The 26,427-nt window shown below is 41.4% G+C and overlaps 1 protein-coding gene across 1 annotated transcript in view; it reads left to right on the top strand.

Moving 5' to 3' along the window:
- Positions 1 to 26,427, top strand: part of GPR107 (G protein-coupled receptor 107) — a 131,467-nt gene that overhangs the window by 70,945 nt on the left and 34,095 nt on the right. Inside the window, exons 13-17 of the mRNA XM_004463051.4 lie at positions 5,331 to 5,461; positions 6,137 to 6,180; positions 24,279 to 24,328; positions 25,356 to 25,439; positions 26,173 to 26,294. Coding sequence (XP_004463108.1) covers positions 5,331 to 5,461; positions 6,137 to 6,180; positions 24,279 to 24,328; positions 25,356 to 25,439; positions 26,173 to 26,294 — 431 coding nt within the window. The remainder of the gene's footprint in view (positions 1 to 5,330; positions 5,462 to 6,136; positions 6,181 to 24,278; positions 24,329 to 25,355; positions 25,440 to 26,172; positions 26,295 to 26,427) is intronic.

The following is a 26,427-nucleotide window of genomic DNA, read 5'->3' as shown; positions in this document are numbered from 1 at the left end:
ATGAATGCTGCAGATCAATTGCTGTAGGTTTCCAAGAAGTGACAAATCACCCTAAGTTAGATCAATCTGAAAAGGTTTTATGACAGAGATGGGCCTTGACTGGATGCTTAAGGAAGTGAATATGACAGAGGCAAAGGAGTAGCAACAGAAACATGTAATACTTTGGTCTGGTGAAAAATGATGCTATATGGGTCTTTTGACTGTTGAGCTACCAGGGCCACTTCTCAGGCCCAGGCCAAATTCCTACAGCCTGCCAAGGTGTCAGAACTTATAAGTGATGGAATCTGAGTGCCATAATACCTTCCTATGTCTGTTTTCTTTTCATAGCTACTGCCATCCATTCTATTTTGAATCTTCTTCCTTTTGACATGAACTGTGGTGTAATGGGACACAGTCTTGCCAGTTTATTCCTTTTTTATGGACATTGTGGCTAAGTGGGGTGTGAAGTCCTACCTGCCTAGCACTTGAGTGACTCCCCTGAGGCTCAGGGCACCTAAAAAAGCAACATACAGTGTTCTAGTTATCTATTACTGCATTATAAATCCCTTCAAAATTTAGAGACTTAATTATGATCACTGGCTTAAAATGGCGGAATGTTCCCTTACAGAGGCTTTGAACAACCAGCATAACTGGCAGAAACCTCTTTCTCAAAGCTCAGAACAACAAGAACAAAAACAACAAAACCAGTTAAAGAACTACAGTAACAGGGCAAACACCAAATCAGGAAAAAGGCTACTTAAAATTAAGCAGTAGGATCTCCAGGTGCCCTGGCTGACCCAACCCCCACCCCTCACTGGCTTGGAGCAGAGACGTCCATGCTCCCAGTATGGATACGTGGTCCTGGTTCCAGGGGGAACAGAGTAACCTTGCAGACATACTGGGAACATGTATGTCTGGCAGTGGCCTGAGTGACTTGCCATCCTAGAACTTACCCTGCATGTAGAAGATCGCTCAAGGAACTCTCGTAGAGAATGCTGTGGGAGAGCAGTCAGGTCATGCTACTAGGAGCAAGGGATTGCAGGCTATTTGATATACAGCGCAGTGCCCAGGACATTAAGGAAACTGTTACCTAAGGAAGAAGAGACATTCAGAACTGTGTAAAAGGGGGGAATTCCTAGGGTCACAAGTACATGTCCAAGACAAGATGCATGTGCAGAAGGGATCAGGGAGGCTCTTGCCCTTTGGCCTAGAGCTTTTCTCTTAACTGATTGTATGGCTAAGCCCTGAAGGAGAGCGCTGATGAGGTCAGTCTGCAAAGACTGGGAAAAGTGTTTTTCTTTTTTCAATAATATATTTTATTCAATCCAGTATATTCAAAATATTATTTAAACATATCAACAAATATGCTTATATTTTCTTGGATTTTTTGTATTAAATTTTTTAAATTGAGTATATATTTTACATTTATAGCACATCTGCATTCAGAGTAGCCACATTTCAAATGCTCAGTATCAACATATGACCATTAGTATGTGTATTACACAATGAAGCTCTAAGTCTTCAAATGTTTTTAATTTGTACCTCCATGGAAAATTGTTCTGTACTCTCTTTGGGTATGGAACTTTAAAAAAAAATAATATATATATATTTTAAAGTTACTGGGAAGCGGATTTGGCTCAATGGATAGAGCATCTGCCTACCACATGGGAGGTCCAGAATTCAAACCCAGGACCTCCTGACCTGTGTGATGAGCTGGCCCATGCTCATTGCTGATGTGTGCACGGAGTGCCATACCACGCAGGGGCATCCCCCGCGTAGGGGAGCCTCACACACAAAGAGTGCACCCCATAAGAAGAGCCACCTACCGCGAAAAAAGTGCAGCCTGCCCAGGAGTGGCGCCACACACACGGAGAGCTGATGTAGCAAGATGATGCAACCAAAAAAAAAAAAGAGAGACACAGATCCTCGGTGCCACTGACAAGAATATAAGCAGACACAGAAGAACACACAGTGAATGAACACAGAGAACAGACAACTGGGGGGAGAGGGGGCAGGGAAGGAGAGAGAAATTAATAAAAAATAAATAAATAAAAAAGCTATCAGGGTTACATGAATTTAAAAAGAATAAAAATTAAAAAATAAAGTTACTTAGATTACATAAATGTTACACAGAAAATGCAGGGATTCCCATATGCCCCACTCCCCACACCGTCCACACCCTCCCACAGGTGTTTTCTTTTTCCTTCTGTTTTTGTTAGCTACTGGTAATCAAGTAAGTAGTGGCTGGATGCAAGCTTAAGGAATAGATGCCTCAACATCTATATTCAACAATAATATATTAAGGTATCAGAATGTTCACATTTCAACAAAAGGTCACCAAACACAGAAGGAAACAGAAAGTGACAGCCCAAACAAAGGAGATTAAATTATTAGAAACCATCAATGAAGAGGGCCAGACCTGGAACATAATAGACAAATTTTTAAAAAAGAGACCTAAAGGAAGTGGATGTGGCTGCAGTGATTGAGCTCCTGCCTACCATATGGGAGGTCTCGGGTTCAGTTCCTGGTGCTTCCTGGAGAAGCTGAGCACGACAGTGAGCTAGTGCGATGGGCAGGTGCGACAAGCTGACACAACAAGATGATGCAACAAGGAAACACAGAAAAGACAATGAGAGACACAGCAGAGCAGGGAGCTGAGGTAGCTCAAGTGATTCAGTGCCTCTCTCCCACATGGAAGTTCCTAGGTTCAGTTCTCAGTGCCTCCTAAAGAGAAGACGAGCAGACACAGAGAGCACACAGCAAATGGACACAGAGAGCAGACCGCAAGCGCTGTCTTTATTTATTCTTTGTATATTTATTTATAAATAAATAAAATAAATCTTTTAAAAAAAAAACTTATAAAAAAAAGAGAGACCTAAATATGCCCATAGAGATAAAGGAAGATATAGACAAGGAACTAAAGGAAATTGGGGAAATGATAGGCCAACACAAAGAGAATATCAATAGAGAGAAATTATGAAAAGGAACCAAGCAGAGCTGAAGACCATAGTAGCTGGCAGAAGAAAGTGTCAGTGAACTTGAAGATAAAACAATTGAAATCATTTAGTCTGAGTAGCAGAGCAAAGAAGGAAGAGAAGTGAACAGAGTCTGAAGAACCTGTGGGGCATCCCTCAAGTACACCAATACACATGTGGTGGGAGTCCCAGAAGGAAAAGAGAAAGGGATAGAGAGAATATTCCAAGAAATAATGGCTGAAAACTCTCAAATTTAATGAAAGGTGTGAATATACACATCCAAGATGCTCAATGAACTCCAACCGTGATAAATCCAATATGCCCACACCCTGGCAAATTATTATCAAACTGTTGACTGTCAAAGATAGAGCATTTTGAAAACTACAAGTGAGAAGCAAAATGTCAACGTAAAAGGGAGCCTCATAAGATTAAGTGCCGATTTTTCATTAGAAACCGTGGAGGTGAGAAGACAGTGGGGTAACATTTAAAGTGATGAAAGCAAAACATTGCCAGATAAGAATTCTTTGGCTGACAAAACTGTCTTTCAAAAATGAGGGAGAATTCATTACTATGTGATTATACCAGGTATCATTGATTGTACACTTTGGATGAATTGTATGCTTTAATAATGTATCAATAAAATTGATTTGTTAAAAGAAAAATTAAGTAGAGATTAAAACATTCCCAGATAAACAAAAGTTAAGGGGCTTCGTCCACAATTAGACTGGCCCTGCAAGAGATGATCAAGAGAGTTCTGCAGGTTGAAAGGACGCTAGATAATAGACTGAAGCCAGGTGAAGATACAAAGATCTCCAGTGAGGGTAACAACATGATGTAAATATAAATGCTAATACTACTGTATTTTTGGTTTGTAAAGTCCACTTTTTACCTTCTACTGGATCTAAAAGGCAAATGCAGAAAATGTAATGATAAATCAATGGTTTTAGGATCATAATGTATAAATAGGTAATTTATGACAAAAACTACGTAAAGGTGGGGGGGGGTAAGGGGTATAGGGACAAAGTCTGAGTATATTATTGATTTTAAGTTGGTATCAAAGTAGACAAGATTGTTATGATTTAGAATGTTGAATTTGAGCCAGAGTAACTACAAAGAAAATATCAGAAAATATGCAAGGTCATAGAGAAAGAAATTATAGAGTACAGGTTGCCAGGGACATGGGGAGTTAATGCGTAATGGGTGTAGGGTTTCTGTTTGGGGAGATGGGAAAGTTTTAGTAATGGAACGTGGTGAGGGTACTAAAATATCGAGAATGTATTTCATTACATTGAATGGTATTTTTGGGAGTGGTGAGATGGGAAAGTTTATTATGTTGTATATATGTTCCCACAATTAAACAAAAAAAAGCAACTAAAGATACACAATGACAATTAAATTCAGTACATGATCCTGGGTGGTACACAGGAGAAAAGACTCCAAGGGACATTTTTGGGAACTGTGAAAAAAAATTGGAATATAGACTGTAAACTTTATTATCATTGTTAAATTTCTTGAACTTGATAATTGCACTTAACATGGTTACCTAGGTGAAAAGTCTTTTCTTTGGAAATGTTCTAGGAGCACGATATATAAAGCCACACTCAATTGTTCAGAAAACGGATTGGTAAATAGATAGCCATGCAGGTAGACAGATAGATGGAATGTGGCAAAATGTTCAAATTGGTTGGTTGGGTATTTGAGGGAATAGGGATATGTTGGAGTTTTCTGTATGGGGTTTGCATTATTTTTGTAACTGTCCTGTAAGATGAAAGTATTTCAAAATAAAAAGTTTAAAACAACGACAAAAGCCATTTATCCTCTGTTTCTCTGGGTCAGGAATTTGGGAGTAGCTGAACTGGGTATGTCTGGCTTGGGATCTCATGAAGATACAATGAGACAATGACTGGGGCTGGGGTCACTTGTGTCCGTGTCCTCGGCTGGGAAGACTTGGTCAGTGGGGACTGGAATGACTGAGGCTCCTTGGGCATTTGTATCTCTACATGATCTCTCTAGCATAGCAGCTTCAGGGTAATCAGACTTCATCAAGGAGGCTTACAGCTCCAAAGGGGTCTGCCCAAGAGAGAACAGGTGAAAGCTGCATGCTTCTTAAAACCTAGCCTTGGAAATCACGTGGCATTACTTCTACCGTATTCTATTGGTCAAAGTATTTATAAGCCTGTCCAAGTTCAAAGGGAGGGCACAGAGACTACTTGGTAGGAAAGTGGCAAAGTTTTGCAAGAACATGTGGGACCAGAAATAATACTGTGGTCAAAGGTTGGGAGCCTGTAGGCCCAGGTATCCACACACTTTGGGGCTGCTGTTCTTGTAATGAACCACCCATGCTTTGGGGCCTCAGCATCTTCTTGTGCCCTATAGGTCCTGGCAAACGTGGCCTACATTATCATAGAGTCCACAGAGGAAGGGACGACTGAGTATGGCTTGTGGAAGGATTCTCTGTTTCTGGTTGACCTGCTGTGCTGTGGAGCCATACTTTTCCCAGTGGTGTGGTGAGTAACCTGCAGGTAGGGAGGTCACATATGTACCACGTGGCTTGCCTATCTAACTTGACAGCTGAACCAGACATACCCAGATTGATTCAAAGCACTGGGGGCATCTGCTGAAGGCTGACATTATTCAGCAAAGTTTTAAATCTCTAGTCAGTGAAATACCAGTTTTCATGGAGTCATATGCTCACAGTGTCTAGATTTAGACTTTTAGGAGTCAGCCTGGTATCCTCCTTATAGAGTCATTTTCTTCCAGAAAGTAGGTAGGGCCAATGAAGCCCTTTGTCTTAGTAGTGTTGGAGGGTTGTGGGGTTGGGTAAGAATGAGAAATTGGATGGAAATCAGGAGTTTTAATTGGTTGGTGGTTTTCTTCTCACACACTGGCTCCTGCTACTTTTTGCCACATACTTGGCCAGCAGAGGGCATCTTTCACTCTCAAGCTTGAGCACCATACTTGGTTGGTTAAATGTTGATTATCAAAAATCACTTTTTTAATTTTTAAGTTAGGGAGAGTGTTCTAAAATCACCTAGTCCAACTCTTTCAGTTTATTATTTAGGAATTCAGGTCCCCAAAATATTTGTCTTTGCCCAGGATCATACTTAGTTACTAGAGCTAGAAAATAGAGAGGAATGCAAATTTACTAGCTAATCTTTTGTTCTTTACATGTTTGTTTTTAGGTCAATCAGACACTTACAGGAAGCATCAGCAACAGATGGAAAAGGCAAGTTCTCTTGTGTTCTTTTCGTGCTGCTTAGCTTTCTCTGAACCCACATGCTTGAGTGCTGCTATGAGTTGGAAGAAGAAGGACTGCTGTGTTTTAGGGAGGCAGGCCAGGGGAGTCCTTGGGGCTTACTGGCAAGAGCACTAGGGGTTGTTTAGTGGAGAAGCAAATGTTGAATGTTACATAGACCATTTATACAAGAAGTTTGGGGGTGTTTGCAGTTTATTAAAATGTTTTATTTCATCTCCACTTATGAGCGTGATTTTCACCTTCTCAAAATTGAGTCAAGAAGAGAAAATCTTGTCTTGGAAGGAACAGGGAAAGATAACACTTCATTGTGAGAACAGGAGGTATTATGGATTGGAGATGGATATGTGTAAAGCATCCCTTCCTGCTGATTTAACACACTTTCAAAATAGATGTGTTGGTATTAATTTAAAACAAGACTGATGCCTGAAAGAATCTTTATAACTCTGATTTTTAAATGGTTGTGCCATTATAAGCCTTCTGCATCTCAATTTTCCAACCATGCCTCTTACATCAGAAAAGAGGCCACAAAGAAAATCTTTTGTATGTTTATGTTTCTGAGGTTGTTTGAATTATGTTCATGACCATAGAATGCTATCGCATAAAGGGAATTTCATACCACAAGGGATCATGGAGCAGTGCTCTCTCAGATAACAAACTGCTTCTGGATCCATGAAATCATACATCTAGTGCTAATATTAATGTTCTTTTCTTTAAGGCAGATTATTAATTACCAGTAATAAAAAGAAACAAGCTTTTTTGTTAAAATTTTGTAGCTGACCATTTTTTCTGATTCTAGAAGTAGTGTGGGTTCATTTTAGAAAATTTGGAGAATATGTAGTATGAATCTTATTTCACAAACTTGGTATACAATAAATACCACGTTATTTTCTTTATATTGAATTAAACCTTATTTCCAGTCTTTATATCAGGGTCAGGCTAAGTTGAAGGCTTCTTATTTAGAGGACATTATTCAGGGGAGTATCCCCAGTTTGGGCCCACAGTAGTTACCTCCAAGATTCCTGTTGTCGAGACATGTGGTCTTTTGAGGTCCAGTAGCTCTCTTGTTTCTAGGTAACCTTGGGCCTGAGGATCTTGCCTGGAGCCCTGATTAGCCCTCAGAGTCCAGCCTCTCAAGGCCCATCAGACTTCTTGAGTGACCACTGGCCCTACTGCAGAATACATTGGCCATTGTTTCCTTTCTTGTTGTGGGAATAGCCCCTCTCTATTTTTTTCTCCTCTTTTCCTTCAAAGACCTTGGATTCCCTTTTTCTCCCTTTGGAATAACCTTTTGGAAAAACTCTTTTTCAGTGAGTTTAAGCTAAAATGCTTATCTTCAGAAAGTTTTTGCTTTTAGCCTGGCTAAGCAGTTTCCTCTAAGCCAGGGGGCACAGAGGGCCCTCCTACCTTCTTGGAGTCAAAGGAAAACTACAAACAGACAAACAAATTAGCACTTAAGAAACACACCCCACCACAAACAAAATCCGAAAGTAGAAAAATAAAAACCCACCCTCTGGGAATAACTGATGTTTGGGGATATTCTTGTCTCTTTCTGTGTACATTATAAAGAGATGATTTTATTATTTTTGTAACTTATAAATAGGTCTTTTTCTTACATTAACATATTGTGATGAGACATTTTGAATTTCTCATCTTTATAAACTTCTGTGTTTGAGATAGTTTTTCTGACTATTTGGCTGAAAATATAAAAAATCCTTAGGGGTAATGTTTTTCAGTTGATAAGTTTTACCTGTGTTGTTCTTGGTGTCATCCTTCTCCCTTTGTGGATTCTCCTGGCCCTTTCCCACCAATGCCTCTATCATTCTAATCCTTCTGACTGCTTCTCTGCTTTCTCAACTCTTGCTTTTAGAGACTTGGAGGTGACTGGTATTTGTTAACAGTGTGTGTGACTATTTCTTTACTCCTGAAGCAGTTAGTAGTTAGCTGAGGATCTTAGTCTAGTATTCTGCCTTGGGCAGATAGTGCAGCAGATGAAGCCCAAGATTGTCCCTCAGTATCTGCAGTAAAGAGAAATTATGGAATAGGAATGCTTTTGTCCTGGCCCAGGGCACACTAGGCAGCTTCTCCTTTTTTCTCACCAGGTGGCAGCATGGGCCTTTTCAGCAGTGAGTGAATCTGAAAGCAGGAAGTCACATGGGCACACCAGGGCTCACATTAACCATTCTCAGGATGACATATTGTTAAGAAAGCACCCACTTCTCACCAGTGAATTTCACAAACCCTTTGAAAGTGGGACAGAGTAGATTAGAATGGGGGTATCTTTTTGATTCATGTTCTTAACTTTCCCTAAATTGAGTTTAGGTTCTGGGATCTTTTTTTTTTTTGGTGTTATCAATGTTTATTGTTCGGCAGGAACCATCGCCTTACTTAGGCAATCAGCAAAGCTGCCACATTCCATATCCTTACCCCAAGGTAACCCTAACTGTGACTGGGTGACAACAAGCTGATCCAGGATCAGAAGGCTACCTAACACTTGACCCCCAGCCAGTCTCAGTCCTGCCTACCAGAGAGATGATGAGCTAAGATAGCATGTCCTCACTGAGGAGGATTGAGAACAGTGGGAATAGGGGTAGTTTTGTACTCCCACTGCCACCCAGAGTAGAGAGGGCCACAGTCCAGCCCTGGGTCTCTGAGGAAGTTCTGTGGAGATGACATCTCTGAGGCTAGGAAGAGGCTTCCATGCCCAGGGCCTGAGTCTGAGGTAGGATGGAAGGAACAAGGGGAAGAAAAGTGGCCTGGGACAAATGGAGAGAAGCAGGCGTCACCAAAACAAACTGTAGCCACTCCCAGAGCCGTCTATGCATAACCCCCATGGAGTAGTGCTGAGAGCCAACTCCACACTGATGACCTTTGCCTTAAAAAACAGCAACTCTGGGCTGACCCACTTTTCTCAATAAGGCAGATTAATGATCAAGTTCTGGCACAAACACCTATCCTGTCAACGAACTTGGCTTTGCCCATGTACAGGCTGACCCCTAGGTCAGCCAACCATGTCAACACCTAAAAGGGCAGAGATCAGAGCCTGAGACCTGAGATTAAAGCCTTGACTCCAAGGAATGAACCAGAGAAGCCCCCTCCTGATACACACATCCCAACTTGCGCTTTTCCCACAGACCAAGCCCGGGAGGTCCAGAGCTAAGCCTCCCTCGCAGGGCTGAGGTCCTGAACACAAGGAACGACTGGGACCCTGACACTAAGGGGTACCTGACACACGATGGCCTGCAAGTGTCAGAAAGACTCCAGCCCAGAGGGCTCCCTATGCCGAGGCCTGGAGGGCCACCGGTTCCATCCATCTGTGGTGAAGGTGCACCCCAAAGCCGCGTGGGCACGCACGTGAACCCATGACCTGGCACACGTTTACCCACTGCTGCTGCCCTCCCTGGAACCCCATGTGCCAAGCCGGGGCTGCTGCTGGGGGTGGCAGTGAGGTGACCTTCACGCTGGGGTCCACCTGGTGAAGGACCCAGTGAGATGCAGTGGGCCTGGCGTGGTGAGAAGGTGGCAGTCCCGTGCCCATCCATCTGCTCCGGTCTCCCACCTGCTGTCTCTGGACCTACTCACCAGCCGTGCTGGGCCACCCCTTACCACTGGCCTGCACTCATCTGTGTTGATAACCATGGTGGCGGAAGCGGGTGCCTGGCTTGACTGTCCGTATCACCCACCATGCCACTAACCCAAGTACCCTGCACACTGCTGCCGCTGCGGGAAGGACAGTCACCTGCTCTGGGATCTTTTGAGCTAATTGGCAAATACGTATTTCATGCTATACTTTGAAAAATGAGTATGCTTGTGACACTTGAGAGTCAAGGCAGCCATGTTCTCACAGTTGAAGTCTTCTCTGTGGAGAGGTCTCAGGAATAGCACTCCGTGCTGGCAAGCTGACCTTGGACGTGACTGCAGTGTGAAAGTGTGCTGCTCATCCATACCAGGATGGATGCAAGGCAATGCAGAAAAGCTGGAGTGAGCACCCTGCCAGCTTTCCTGGATCATTGTGGTTGACCATCTGTGCTTCTCAATTCACCCTTCCTGAAATCTGGCCCATATTATTGGCAACTGGGAAAGTAAAGGCCATGGGCAATAATGTCCTCTATTGGATTTGGAAGTGTTTTGCTGCATGTAGCCTGACATTCTGGTTCCTGTTCTTAGGCTCATTGTTCCACCGACTCATTGTATGACCTTGGACAATGACTTGGACTGAAGAATATCATTTTAGTTTAGCTACAGTCCTAAGGAGGCTGACTAATTGCCAGTGAGGAGAACTGCTATTTGTGGTTGCTTGTCCTTGATACACAGTTGAATATAACTTTCAGAGAATAGATTTTGTTTCCTTTTTTTGTCCTGGAATTCCTTTTGACTGAACCTGAGAGAATAAAGGAAAACACTAAGGGTGAAGCTGTCTACTGTCCTTAAGCCATGTTGGTGTCTGCCTCTCTTGGGTCCTCTGTCATTTAGATTCACTGCTTTGCTTCATCTTCTAAGAGGAGACTTAATTTAATCTTGTCACAGACGCATCTACCTCTGGTTCTACTGCCAAGATTTATTGGCTGCTGTTGCCGTTGAACCTGCATCTCCTGTTTCCTTTCCTTTCTCCAGTGTTGTTACCTTGTAGGACTGGCTTGGCAATATAAACCATAAATTTAATTAACAGTCTCTGCTTCTGATCATCCATTTTTTCTTTGTATTTCTCAGGAAAATTCAGGCAGGTATTCTGAGGAATCTTAGGTTTTATGGGAGCTTCAAAAGCACTTAAGCAAATGTTGTTTGGCTGTTTAGCAGGATTTATAGAGTAATGGCTTCATTCTGAGCTGTGGCCCTGAAAGTAACTATGGCCATGAAAGGTATTTGTCAGTGCAACAGTTTCCAAGGGAGTCCTTAGGGTCAAAACTATTTTTTATAAAAATACATTACATGTGGCAACTGACTTAGGTGAGGAAGTACCTCTTATGGTACCTTGAGCTGGACTCTTTAGGGCTTATAACTATAAGCTTCTATCCCAAAATAAATGCCCTTTATAAAAGCCAAAAAAAAAAAAAAAAGAATATATTACTAGTCTTTTTACTATGGACATTAGCACTGGTGGTGCAAAAGCAATGAAATGGCATCAAGGCAGTGGCACTAAACTGTAGTAATAGCTATTGCATTCTTCACTGCTAACTTGTTTGCAGAGAGGGTGGAAAGCTCATTTCACTTAACAGTGGCCTTGATGAAATAGTAAGAACTATTAATATTCCTAAATCTTAACCCATGAGTACATGCCTTTTAATATTTTGTGTGATGAAATGGGAAGTATGCATAAGGCATACTTATGTGTACTGACATACCACAGTTGTTTTGAGGAAAAGTACTACTGCAACTGAGTTGCAAGCTGAACTATCTGCTTTTTTTCTGTGGAATTTTGTTTTTACTTGAAAGAATGACTGACAAACTATGGTTACTTATACCTGGGTTTTTGGGAGACATTTTCTTGAAAATGAATGAATTCAGACTGTCACTTCAAGGGAAATAACTGACAGTATTTTCAATTTGTTCCTTTTAAGCAAAAATTAGAATTTAGGAAAACTTGTGTCCTCCATTTAAGTTTGACAGTTTCCCAATACTTAAAAAACTTCTGAATAAAGCTGAAGTAATATTAAAATTTTTTATTTTTAAAATATTTTATGATAAAATGTTTCAGTACTTGGAAGAGCTGCCTAACTCAGTGAAACAACATTTTCTAAATGACCAATGCAGATGTTAAACATTCATGCATGGGTAAAAGATCCACTCGAAGTGCAAGATGGACCACTGGATTTTAATGTATCAGAGTACAGAATGTTCACTGATACTCTTTTAGTTTCCCCACTGCAATAATCTTTAAGAAACTATCATTTGTTGAGTTTTAGCATAGAATTGGCGAATATCCATAATTATCTGAAAAGGCCTACACTGGTATAAAACCTTATTTTCTTTGTATACTTCAATCAGAGCAATCTTTTGCAACAAATTGAATGCAGATATGAGAACCCAGCTGTGTTCTATCAAGCCAGACATTGAAGAGATTTACAAAAATATAAAACTATTCCTGGGAGCGGATGTAGCTCAGTGGTTGAGCACCTGCTTCTCATGTAAGAGGTCCTGGGTTCAATCCCCATTTCCTCCTAAAAAAACAAAAGCACATTTAAAACTATTCCACTCCTCTCATTAAATTTTGAGTTATTTAATTTTAAAAAAATGATGTCAATATGTAATAGGTTTATTTTTGTTATTTTTAAATGAATTCATAAATATTTTTGAAGTTTCTCTATTTTAATTTCTCATATGATAAATATTGATAGATATAGTCCACAAGGACAAAAGTTTCTTGCGGTCCTTAATAATTTTAAGAGTATTAAAAGGGTGCTGAGACCAAAAGTTTGAGAACCATCGTGTTAGGAAATAAGCATCTTTAGTCCTTGTAGTCGTGATGACAGTATAAGAACAGTGAAAAGGCTGCCTGCTTCTTTTTTCCCTTGCCTCTTAAATTCATTTCATACTTACTTGGCCAGATACTTATGGCTGTTTAAGATGTCCATTAGTCCTGGGCCTCTCATGCCAAATAACTATGTTTTATTTGAGTGTGTTCATATAAACAAGCCTAATGGAAAACCTACAAGTGAGAAAGGAAAAGAAGTAATCATGTGCTCATCCTGGCTGCAACTCATGTTTATGTATTTAATTGTTATTTTCCATTCTTGGTTTCTTTAGACTTGTAGTTCTTAAACTTTTTTTTTCTTTGGGGGGGTAATAATAGAGCTATTTGGGAACTTAATAAAAAAGATAGACCTCCCTATATCTGCCTTAAGTTTAATATGCAATTTCATGGGATTCATGGACCTCAGATTAAATAACCTTTTTTTTCTCCTTCATTTTCTTCCTTTCTTCCTTCCTTCCTTGTTTTGTTTTGTTTTGTTTTGTTTTTAGGAGGTACCAGGGATCGAACCTAAGTCCTCGGACATGGATAGCAGATACTCAATCACTTGAGCTACATCTGCTCCCTTTTCTTCTTTATTAATTTTATTTATATATACTCCATAGCCATCAAATATGTACTCCCCCCCCTTTAATAACCTATTTCTAGGATTAATTTAAATAATATCGTATTACTCAAATACAATGATTTGAATAGAAATGCACCAGCATAATTATAGTTTGCGATTCTCCCATAAGAACTGATTCTCAAGAGAAGCCAGAGCTAATACATTGTTATTCCGTTATAGAACTCTGTAGCATATATCCTTTCAATTTTGTCTTGCTTTTGCTTTTCTACCACTTCCACTGCAAAGAGCAGCTCTGCTCTGATATTTTACCTCACTGTTAATCTGGTGGGAATCCTTGTTTTTTGCTGAGTAACAAGATAGCTTTTAATATAGATTATCCTCAGTTTATCAGGAGAAAACTTTGGACTTTAAATTCCTATCTGGGCTGATATTTATGAGCACACTATACCCTGATTTCTTGGACTGGGCTCCTAGTTAAAATTATAAGTTTTCTCAACCTTTGTTTTCACTTCCAAATAGAAAATAAGCTAGTCACAGAGCTTCTGGTGCTATAGGCATTGAGAATTATAAAGTTAAATCGAGAGACTTCAGGTCAGAAGCTTTAGCAGAAAGAAGAGGAACAGGAGAATGAAGAGTACCTCCTACCCAAAACATCTTGTTATGATTCTGCCTCTCCAGCATGTGGGGAAGACTCTATTACTGGGTGGAGTCTGGTCAAGAGTGATTAGTTGGTTTCCTCCAACATGGCAGTATGCCATTGTCTGCACTGCTATTGAGGATGGCCAGTTGGGATCACACCCTTTGGAGCACTGTTTCATGGTTTAGAAGAGATGAAACTCCCTTTATCTGGTTACTCAGAAAAATTTTTCCCCATATGGCTATAGCATATGCATGTAAATCCATGCCTGTCCCAGAAGCCCAAAGTCCTACCATTAGAGGACTCTAAATGGTCTACCGCTATGGAAAGGCAGAGTATAGGCAGGCAGAGTCCTTTCTCTTCAGGCAAATTAATGGATATACTTATGAAGTACGTCTCGTATGACATGAGGTGAAGTGGATCTCAAAGGATTCTGTCCTGCACTCCGGCCCATCTCACATAAGTTTGTGGCTGATCCTCTGCTTTAAGTGTTCTTCATATGGCATCCATGAATGCATTATGCAGGGAGGTCTCTGGGCCCCCGAAACAAGGCAAGATTTTGTTCTCTGGGGGGAGGGTTTGTGGCTTTTAGTAAATTCTCAAAGGAGTATGTCAAAACTAGAAAGGTTAAAAACTACTGCTAGAGAGAATAGGCTGACTTAATGCAGTGGTTTTAAATTTTCTTTTGATCACCGAAAACCTGTTTTTATTACTTTGCCTCAACAGATCCCCCCAAAATCCTGTAATGTCATCAACCTAGTCACGGCTTCTAATCAACTTTTTGAAATAATCCACTAACCATTGATACCACCCTGAGGTCTCCCATATCACCTGCCTAAGAAGCAGTCTTGTCATAGATACATTGCTAGTTTTTTATTACACCTTTATTGGGTATCTAAACACCTTGGGGGACCCTCGGCTACCCAATGGGCCTGGTAAGTGATCCCTGATGGTGTGCCCTCCCTGGGTCTGCCTGGACTACTTGGTGGTGGCATTAGTATGCATTTGATTTCCTTGTCTTGTGAACACTATTTTTTTTTTAAGATTTATTTATTTATTTATTTATCTTCCCTTCCCCCCTCACCCTGGTTGTCTGTTCTCTGTGTCGATTTGATGCATCTTCTTTGTCCACTTCTGTTGTTGTCAGTGGCACAGGAATCTGTTTCTTTTTTGTTGCGTCATCTTGCTGTGTCAGCTCTCCGTGTGTGCGGCACCATTCCTGGGCAGGCTGCACTTTCTTTCGCGCTGGGCGGCTCTCCTTACGGGGTGCATTCCTTGCCCGTGCTCCACATGGGTGAAGGAGGCCCGGGGTATGAACCGCAAACCTCCCTGTGGTAGACAGACGCCCTAACCACTGGGCCAAGTCTGCCACCTTTGTGAACACTATTGAAACCAACTCTTTCCATGCGATTATGGCAGTATTGGGGGGGGGTAGATCATATTCCCCTTTTTAAAAAAATATTTATTTTATTTATTTACCGCTCCCCCTCATTTTGCGTTTGCTGTCTGCTCTTTGTGTCCATTTGCTGTGTGTTCTTCTGTGTCTGATTATCTTCTTTTTAGGTGGCACCAATCCAGAGTGGAAGAAAGGCACTCAATCTCTTCTGTGACCTAAGCTCCCTGGTCTACTCTTACTGTCTCTCCTCTGTGTCTCTTTTTGTTGCATCATCTTGCTGCACCAGCTGTCTGCGCGGAACAGCTCTCCTGCATGGGGCAGCACTCCTGCGCAGGCCAGCACACCATGTGGGCCAGCTTACTGCACAGACCAGTTTGCCTTTCACCAGGAGGCCCCAGTAATCACACCTTGATCTCCTATATGGTAGACAGGAGCTCAATTTCTTGAGCCGCATCTGTTTCCCATATTCCCTTATTGAGAAGGTTTTGTTTGCTCTTGACTTGCTTGTGTCATCAAGCAATGGGACATCAGACCTTCTTCCTCATCTAGCTCATTGCTGGCTGAGTCCATGCAGCACACGACCAGGGGGAGCAGTATGCTCCTCAGCTCAGCTGCAGCCTCGGGTGTAATGTCTGCTTGACTCAGCTCACAGCACTGCGGCAGCATACTGCAGACTGGCCAAGAGCCAGAGAGGGCTGACAGGAGCAGGGCCTTAGACTGTGAGCCCTTAGGACAGCTTTCTCTAGAGGTACCTTTAGTGTGGTTCTAAAGTGCAAGGAAAGAGGAAAGTGAAAAACTGACTAGAATTGACAGCAGATGGCTTTTACAGAGTTAGTCTTTCCTAGTGTGGTGTGTTCTTTAGCCACTCTCGAGTCATTTTTAATTTATTTTTTATTTTTAAATTTACCCCTCCCCCCTTGCCACTTGCTTGCTGTCTGCTCTCTGTGTCCATTTGCTGTGCGTTTTTCTGTGTCTGCTTGTCTCCCTTTGTTGAGTCATCTTGCCGCACCAGCTCTCCGAGGGCGCAGGCCAGCTTGCCTTCACAAGGAGGCCCTGGGAAGTGAACCCAGGGCCTCCCATATGGTAGATGGGAGCCCAATTGATTGAGCCATTTTTGTTTCTTTTATGCTTTTTATTTATTTAAGATATCATTTGCTTACAATAAGAGGTACAGCTGTCTGTTCAATCTGAGGACTTTTGACCACTCTTGGGCCATTTAAAAAAAAAAAACTGTAGTTTTATTGAGATATAATTCATGTCATACTATTCTCCCATTTAATGTGTACCAGTCATTGTTTTTTGGTATATTCAGAGTTGTACAACCATCACCACAGTCAATTTTAGAACATTTTGTCAGCTCAAAAATAAACCCCAGCCTTTTTAACTATCACCCTCCCACTCTCCCATGTTCCCATACCAGCCCTAAACAAGCACTAATTGACTTTTTTTTTAAAGGAGGTATTAGGGATTGAACCCAGCACCCCACACATGGAAGCAGGCACTGAACCACTGAGCTACATCCACTCCCTAGTGAGAGTTGTTCTTTTCATTTGTTTGTTTTTAGGAAGTACTGGGATGGAACCTGGGAAGTACATGGAAACAGGCACTCAACCACTTGCGCCAAATCCACACCCACCAATTGACTTTTTATCTATAGATTTCCTTCTTCTGGACATTTCATATGAATAGAATCATAAATATGTGGTCTTGTCTTATCTCAGCCTTTCTCAGTATTTGATCCTGATGCTGTCTTTGTGAGATGTATTAGTAGGATCTCCTTCTAGTTGGTGATTGGAGGGCACCACATTAGCTAACCACTCCCCAGAATGAATGCTTTCAGGACAGTGTGTTCCCAATTCAGTTCAACTTGTGGCCTGCAGCCTTTGGTGTCTTTTTCTGGTTATTGAGAGAGGCTGTACAGCCTGGTTTTTCAGTACTGTGTTTGACTGTATATGGAGCAAGCTCCTTTTTCCCCCCATGCAGAGTGAACTTGAGCACCTAGTTTAAAGTGATTGTGGAAATGCTAAAATTATGAGTGAATCTAATGCCAACCAGGCTTTGCCATCATCCTTATTTCTTTAATATTTATGTTTGAATCAAAATTCCACCTGAAGCTTGTTAGGAAGGTAGCAGGAGAAAAGGATGATGGTTAGGCAGAAATGTTTTTAAGTCTTGAGGCTTTCCTTATACCCAGGGAAAGGTTGTTTTGAAAATTTATCACTCTCTAAGTGGCTGTCTCAGGCTTTTGCTTCTGTATGCCACATAAATCATGACAGTATTAACTCCTTAAAATGAATTGTTGGCAACTCTTGGGCATTGCCTGATATTTTGAACCATGATTGCATCACCTGAATTACCAGTGCATTGTAAAGCTATGAATTGCCTTTGTCTTATAGCAAAGTGTAGGCTTTTTGAGATTGGTCCTTGGAGGGAGTCAGGCTTGGGTTTGAGTACTGACTTCCCTATTTAGAAGCTCTGTGACTTTGGTTATTTACTTAACTTCTCCAGGCTTCAGTTCTTCTGTGAGACAGTAGTACCAATACCCTTTCCCTCATAGAGGTTATTGTGAGGATCACATAAGATGAAGCCTGAAGGGGGCCTGCCTGGTGCAAGGTGGTAGACAGTGGCTATTAGTCCTTTTGTTTCTATCATTGTCATGGCTGCAAGACCATCCAGGGAAGTCAGCTGGGAAAGAAGGGGACAGTCCATCTTCTTGCCAGCCTGTGTAGTTACTCTTTCACTTTAAAGAGGGGAGGTGAAAATCTAGGAAAGGGACAGCATCTCTTTTAGATCATATGAATTGATCTTTTTCTCTTGGGTGAGAGACTTGTTAAGCATTTGGAAGGGCCGTGGCACTTTCTGCCTCAGTGGGCACTTGTTCTGTTTTCTTCAGTAAGAAGTACTTGCCAAAATTGGGAGTCATGGTCATTTTCTTGAGAGTGAGTAGGAGGAAGAGTAATCCCACAGTAGAAGAGATCAGTACTGTGAGTGATCCTAAAACTATTGTGTATAAGAGAACACTCCCTTTCCACTCCCTGGGAGGTTTCTCAAACTCCTTATACCTAGGCTTGACTCCATAAGTCTGGGCAAGAGCCGGGACATCTATACTTAAAGAAAGCTGTCCAGGTAATTCTGGTGCTCTCCCCAATTAAGAAGCATTGCCATAAAGAATTCTAATTCACTTTCTCATCCCTCCCAACCACACATCCACATTTAGTCTCCAGATGAGGAGACCAGTGCCCAGAAAAGGAAATGGTAGGCGAGGGTCAGGCATACTGAGTTACGATGGTGCAGAGACCAGCTTATTCTTTTACCATATTTGCTCTTCCTTGTGGTGGGGTTACTAGGCTTCGTGAGCCTTCATACCTCTAGGAGCCTAGCTCCCTTTTTGTCCAGCATTCTCAACTCCAGGAAAATCTTTGGAAGAAAAGCAAAGCTTGGGATTCCAGGCTTGTACCTGCTGCATCACTGATCGTTGCATAATGCTGGGGAAGTTTCACACTGCCCAGAGCTCGTTCATCTCCTGCTTAGCATCCTGACTCATCATGTGCATATGGCAACACTGCTTCCAAGGAGGCCCAGGGTTCTCTGGCAATCAGTCCCCAGGTAAATCTTTGTTCCAGTTTTATTTACTAGAGTCTGGATTCCTGCCAAATGTGGCAGCCATGTGACAGTATATGCCACATTTGGTATTAGGCCTACCTATTGATTATTAATACTGTCCATCATCAATGCTTACTGTGCTTATTGTGTGCTGTTGGCTTTTTCTTGTCTTACAGAGAGGTTTGGTAACTTATCTGAGGTCAGTAAGCAACAGAGTTGGAATTTGGTCCCCAGATGTTCAGATGTGCATGGCCTTCACTCTTTTTTTTAAAGATTTATTTTTTATTTTTTATTTTTTCTCTCCCCTTTCCCTCCCCCCAGTTGTCTGCTCTCTGTGTCCATTCACTGTATGTTCTGTGACCGCTTCTATCTGTATTGGTGGCATCAGAAATCTGTTTCTTTTTGTTGCGTCATCTTGCTGTGTCAGCTCTCCATGTGTGCAATGCCATTCTAGGGCAGGCTGCACTTTTTTCACACTGAGCGGCTCTCCTTACGGGGCGTACTCCTTGTGCATGGGGCTCCCCTACGCAGAGGACACCCCTGCATGGCAGAGCACTCCTTGTGCACATCAGCACTGCGCATGGGCCAGCTCCACACAGGTCAAGGAGGCCCGGGGTTTGAACCGCAGACCTCCCATGTCGTAGGCGGACGCCCTATCCGTTGGGCCAAGTCTGCTTCCCTGACCTTCACTCTTAACCACTATGCTATTCTAGTTCTTACTACAATAAGTGAGCTAGCGTCCTGCTGTCACTACCTGGGTTGTGGCAAGAACTAGAACAAGGGATACCCCTTGGTAAAGCGAGGACAGACACTATTACATGTGGAACTTGGCAGCCTGGAACCCTGCAAACACCAGTCTCGTAAACAAATGTCTTACATATGACTGGAAATGATGCCTGTCATAATTGATAGGTTTTGGAAAAAATCGAGCTCTTCTTGATTGTGGCTGCATTTCTTAGAGGCACACCTCTCGTTGTTCACAAGGTCCTTCTGCTAGTCATAACACATGTCCTGGAATGGCATGGCACCTGTGTCTGGTGAATTTCCTTTATCGATGCCTACATATGGACTGTACAGTCTCATTTCAAGGAGTGTCTTCAAAATTAACTTGGACAGGGAAGCAGACTTGGCCCAATGGATAGGGTGTCTGCCTACCACATGGGAGGTCCGCGGTTCAAACCCTGGGCCTCCACACGCAAGGAGTATGCCCCATAAGGAGAGCCACCCAGCGCAAAAGAAAGTGCAGCCTGCCCAAGAATGGCGCCATACACACGGAGACCTGGCACAGCAAGATGACGCAACAAAAAGAAACACAGATTCCCGGTGCCGCTGATAAGGATAGAAATGGTCAGAGAAGAACACACAGCGAATGGACATAGAGTGCACACAACTGGCGGGGGAGGGGTGAAGGGGAGGGATAAATAAAAAATAAATCTTAAAAAAAAAAATCAACTTGGACAGGGAATCGGATTTGGCCCAATGGATAGGGCATCCGCCTACCGCATGGGAGTTCCAAGGTTCAAACACAGGGCGTCCTGACCCGTGTGATGAGCTGGCCCACGTGCAGTGCTGATACACACAAGGAATGCCATGCCACGCAGGGGTGTTCCTCGCGTAGAGGAGCCCCACGCGCAATGAGTGTGCCCCATAAGGAGAGCCGCCCAGTGTGAAAAAAGTGCAGCCTGCCCAGGAATGGCGCCACACACATGGAGAGCTGACGCAGCAAGATGATGCCACAAAAAGAGGCAGATTCCCACAGAAGAATACACAGCAAATGGACACAGAGAGCAGACAACTGGGTGGGGGGGGCGAGGGAGAGAAATAAATGAAAAGTAAATCTTCAAAAAAAAAATCGAACAGTTGAGACAGACGGTGCATGATATTAGGGTAACACCAGGCATAGCTCCTCAAACTCCCTTGCTCAACATGCTACATACTTGTTCTGTACCCCATTAATGCCTATGGTGCCTTAATTCCTCTGCTTTCATTCAGTTAACTCCTGCCACCATCATTTCTTTTCCTATGAAAGGAAGGGAACCCATTTTATTTCACTTTAAGAATTCTTCCTGCTATCCTCACCTTATAGTTCTTCCCTCTCACCCCTCAAAAACCAAGCAGGATCTTTGTGTTCACTTCCCCTTTCCACACACCTTAGTTACTCTGTATTGATAAAGAAAAATCTCACCACCTTTTAGAGGGGCTGTATTAGTTTCCTAGGGCTGCTGTAACAAATGATCACAAAAGTGGGTAGCTTAATACAACAGAAATTTGTTCTCTCTCGGTTCCACAGGTCCAAAATCAAGGCATTGGTGGAGCCATGTTCCCCATGAAAGCTCTAGAGAAGAATCCTTCTTTGCTTCTTTATAGCTTCTGGTGGTTGCCTGCCATCCTTGGTGTCCCTTGACTCTTACCTGCATCACTCCAATTTTTGTCTCTGTCTTCACGTCTTCCAGCTGTCCTAAGCTGCTGCTCCTCTGTGTCTGTGTGTCTCCAAATTTCTTTGCTTATAAAGTCATCCTTCATTGGATTTAGGACTCACCCTAATCCAGTATGACCTTATCTTAATTATATTTGCAAAGACCCTAGTTCCATATAAGGTCAAATTCACAGGTACTGGGATTAGGATTTCAGCATACCTTTTTTGGGGGATACAATTCAACGCAAGGCAGGGACCTCCACAAATTCAAAGCCTATGATTTCATTTGAGCTCTTACTCTACTCTTATTCTACATCCTCTCTCCACCAGAAAGATAGTTCTAAATTGTAGAACAGATCATGGCACTGTGCAACTTAAAATGTGGTATGTATATACAGTGGAATATAATTCAGCTGCAAAAAATGAATGAAGTTCTTATACATGGATGAACCTTGAATACATTATGCTAAGTGAAATAAGCCAGATATGAAAGGACAGATATTGTATAACTCCATGAAATATCTAGAATAAGCAAATTCATGGAGAGAAAAAGTAGATTCAAGGTTACCAGAAGCTGGAGGTTGAGGGTGGGGGGGGCAGAAATGGAGAGTTATTGCTTAATGAATACAGAGTTTATTTTGGGGGGTGATGAAAAAGTTTTGGTAATGGATGGTAGTGATGGTAGCATAATACTGTGAATATAATTAGTACCACTGAATTACATAAATGAAAATGGTTAAAATGGAGAATTTTGTCATTTGTGTATTTGTTACCATAGTTAAAAAATAAAAGCCCTATAAAGGCTCCCTGGGCCCTCAGATCAAGTCCAAATTCCTTAACATGGTGGACAAGCTCATGGCCATCTGTGTTGTACTTAGTTTTCAGCGTTATTCCTAGCTCAGCTCTATTCCCTAGCCTCTCCATGATCTACCTGTCTTAAGCTGCTTTCCTGTCTCTGACATGTGGTACTATCTCGCCCCTAAGCTTTTATTCCTGCTGTTCACGAACATTCTTTCTACTTGGCCTCCATCAGGGCCTCTGCTTAGACACCATTTCCTTTGAGAAATCCTCTCTTTCTACTCTTCCATTGCCATCTGGGTTGGGAGCCCTTTCTTGAGCATGCCTATAGCAGTCATGCTTGTCTTTGTCTTAGCACTTCTGTATTTTGTTCATGTTTCTTGATGAAGATGAAAGCTTCATTTGTTAGGTTTTATTTTAACAAGTAAAATTCAGAAGAGATTTTTAAAGCACCTTTATTATATACGTGGTCTGATTGTGTTGTTTTCCCCCCACATATTTACAAAAGAGAGAACCGATTGTTCATATTCAAGAAATATTTAGCTTGTTGGGGAGAGCCTCTGTTCCCATAGAGTAACTGGTTTTGTGGGGCAGAGCGTACTATGATCTGGCAACTTCATTGGCCACTGTCAATATGAGCAGAAAATGTGCATGGTCTGCTCTGCAGCACAAAAGAAATACTGGTTCATAGAAGTATGCCAAGTTTTAAATTCTTGGTTAACTTAATTATCTGATACTTCTCATTTTTAATAGCTTGTCTTCAGTGAAGCCTTCCCCATCCCTCTAGACTACGAGCAGTGCCCCAATTACATGGCTCATGTCGGCCAGTATTCTATATACACATATCATTAAATGAGTGTTTAGTAATTAGAGGTGTAATACCTCTCTTTCCCCACAGGACTGCAGCCTCCACTAGAGCAGAGACTACATACATCTTATTCACTGCTGTGCCACCTGGCACAGAGTATGGGATCAGTAAATTTTTGTTGACTGAATAAAACAATTGGATGAGAGCCAGAGAGATTTAATTTAATAAAATAATAACAAGACTACCAGAATAGTTGCTAAATAAGAAAGCCTTTGTTGACCTGCCTACTTAATTTACCTTACTCATACGTTGTGTATGTATACGTGTGTGAAGCCGTTGCAGTTCAAGATGCAGGTGTTCTATCCTCTTAGTTTTGGAACTTAGAATTGCTCTGAAAATTTTTCTTAATCTCCTTTCATCATTGCATTCAGTTTCTCAGAGGAAGTTCTCATAGATACTATTAGTCGATAATCACACTGAGGCTAATTTAGGGTTCCAGGAATTTCTCTTGGAATTCTAATTTGGTGGTCCTCCACTAATCATGAGCCAGAGGGGGGCGGAAGAGAAAATTCTTACCCTCACTGCCCACAGTCCCATTCTTAACTGAATCAGTAATTAAGTGCTATTAAGCAAAATTAATTTGCCTCCTGCAGGAAGATTTATGATGAATGAAAGTATTGCTAATTGGGGAGAGAGCCAGGATACCCTCTGTGGGTCATCAATTTTTCATAGCCGTAGGTGGTGGCAGGAAGTTAGCTGTTCTGGCTCAGCTGACCTTGAACAATTATGAAGACAGCACATAGCCAGGGAGGTCATATTTGAAGAGCTTATTGCAAGACAGTGAAAACCTAAATGAAATTTGCAAAATGCACAGATGGATGATAGGCTCCCCCAGATAGTGCTCTGGGACTAACCTGAGCAACTCGTCCTGGTGGAAGCTTGCAAGTGCAGCTATGTCAGCTGTAGTTGTGTGCTGGAAAATGTTTAACATTGGCTCTTCGGAGGAAAAAAAAGTCCTGATTTGTAGTGTTTGCTAGTTTCTTAGTGTTAGTATCCTCCCATCATGGCCAATTTCAAGCTGCTGAAATCTAGAGTTGGGAGATGTGCTGATTTGCCAGTGTGACATTATGAGTCAACTTTAGCTCACCACTGACGTTGGAACCCAGCCTTGGTTTGCAAGACTCCCCATTTCTTCCTGGTGATTGGGGGAGATCCTGCCAAGTGGTTGCAATTCCAGAAATATAGACATGTCCCTGGGCAGTATTCATATACATTTGACTTGGCCTCTGGACTGGAAAGGTTCCTGAAAATGAATTGCTTTTAAAAATGAGAAAAGAAGTTAATGAGCCTTGTATTTTGTCCTTTCTTCTCCCTAGCTGCTATTAACTTAGCAAAGCTGAAACTTTTCAGACATTATTACGTCTTGGTGAGTAAAAAAATCTTAAAGCTGTAAATAAGATCAATTCAAGGAGTAAAAACAACTGAACTTCCAAAGCATTGATAAAAGCCTAAGATGTTATGCTACCTGGGGACCTGTGAATTTCATTTTATAAAACCAAATTGTGCTTGTAGGGAATGCTGCTGGCCAGAGGGCCATATTTTGAGTACCATGGGCTTAGAGATCAGGGAGTCAAGAAGAATCAGGAGAATAATTCATATTATAAATTTTTTCCCAAGTCATTAAAACTTTTTTATTATTATTATTTTTAATGTTTATATATTTCATAGACTAACTAGATCATATTTTGCTTAACTATCTCACTGTGGCTTTCAATTTTATTATAAGTAATGCAGTGATTTAAAAACAAATTGTGTTTTTTAAAATGGGAATCTAAATTTGGTATCTCAGTTACTTTTCAATTAGTTTAAATTTGGTTTTAAATACTTAGAAGTGTAATACATGTTTTTTTAAAAAATGTGTGGATTATATAAACACAGCAAAAGCCTTTTATGATCCTGGTGTTCTACCTTCCTTGCTCCCTCCCCCCCAAGGTAATTACTGTTAACAGCTTAGTGATTCTTTTAGATTTTTTTCCTAGGCATATGCCTTACTAATATTTATTTAAGGGTATACAGTTTCCTCATATATAAAAAGGAAATAAGAGTATTGCCCTCACAGGATAGGTATGAGGATTTAAAGTAATAATATAAGTGAATTACTTAGCACAGTGCCTGCATGGCATAAGAACAGTATGTAAGAAATGAGAATTCCCTTCTTAAGAAAACATTATTAGAATATAACATATACTTTTTGCCCCTTTTCCTTCAAATTTTCTTGCAGAAAACAAGTTTCATGTTATGGTAAAAATAATTTCCTTAAGAACAGAAAACATGCAGGAGTTTTTGTAAAATCTTTAAAAACAGGATTTGTAAAATAAAACAACTTGTTGGAAGAAAGTGATGCCATGATTTCTGTGTTGATATTATATCTTGTTTTTTTCCTCTTCATGTAGATTGTATGTTACATATACTTCACAAGGATCATTGCATTTCTCCTCAAACTTGCTGTACCATTCCAGTGGAAGTGGCTCTACCAGGTATGCTGCTGGGAGGGAACAGTGCCAGAGAGCATGTTTTTTCTGAGACTAAAGTTACACGTGTAACTTAAGGTTCTTATAATTTATCTGAGAGTGATCAGTAAGATCTTCCACCTCTTGTGGTCTGCAATTAAAATGATCTCTTTGTCTAGGAAAGCTGCTAGGTTACTTGAGAAGTCTGGAAGTATTTGTATTATTGATTTTAGTTTTCAGTTTTAGAAGTCTTTGAACAGAAAAGCCTCAGGCAGAGAAAGTAAGGTTTGTCCTTTATAATTAAAAGCTAGGTAAGATTTGGTCTTTTTCTTCCACTGCAGGGCTCAGAATAGCTTTGAATACAGACCACCCTTCTTCTTGGCCCATTATTATTTCAGTGATAAAGTATCTTTGCAATATTCTAGACTGCTTTACTACCAGAATAAACCCACAAATAATTTAGAGAATTATTTTTTCTTGAAGAACTCACTTTGTGAATGTGTGGGTATATATTGAGCTTTTAAAAGATAGCAATGAAGACTCTGGTTAAGGCAAGGACTCTTCAATGTCATCTCTAGGCATGATGCTACTAGTGAGGCTTCAGCATATCTTCTAAGGAAAATGCTTTCTAGCAGTGATTCTGGCCCTCGAGTCAAGTGGTGTATTGGAGGGGGAATGTGTCAGTTTGTTTAAGTTCCACTGCTATCTAAAGAACAGTGTTGCTAATACCTTTTTTGGGGGGTGGTTTTCAAATTTGCAGCTCCTGGATGAAATGGCCACGCTGATATTCTTTGTTCTAACTGGGTATAAATTCCGCCCAGCTTCGGATAACCCCTATCTACAGCTTTCTCAGGAAGAAGATGACTTGGAAATGGAATCTGTGTAAGAAATCTCTTACTTTTCTCTGTCTCTCTTTCTCTCTCTTTTTTTTAACCATGACCCCTGTACCTAACTAAAAGCAGCACAGTGAATTAGACCAGCTGCTCTCAGTACTTTGATGCTTCAGAGGTAGTTC

This window comes from Dasypus novemcinctus, chromosome 8 (assembly GCF_030445035.2).
Source record: "Dasypus novemcinctus isolate mDasNov1 chromosome 8, mDasNov1.1.hap2, whole genome shotgun sequence".
In the NCBI taxonomy this organism is placed as follows: Eukaryota; Metazoa; Chordata; class Mammalia; order Cingulata; family Dasypodidae; genus Dasypus; species Dasypus novemcinctus.
This window is presented reverse-complemented; position numbering and strand designations above follow the sequence as displayed.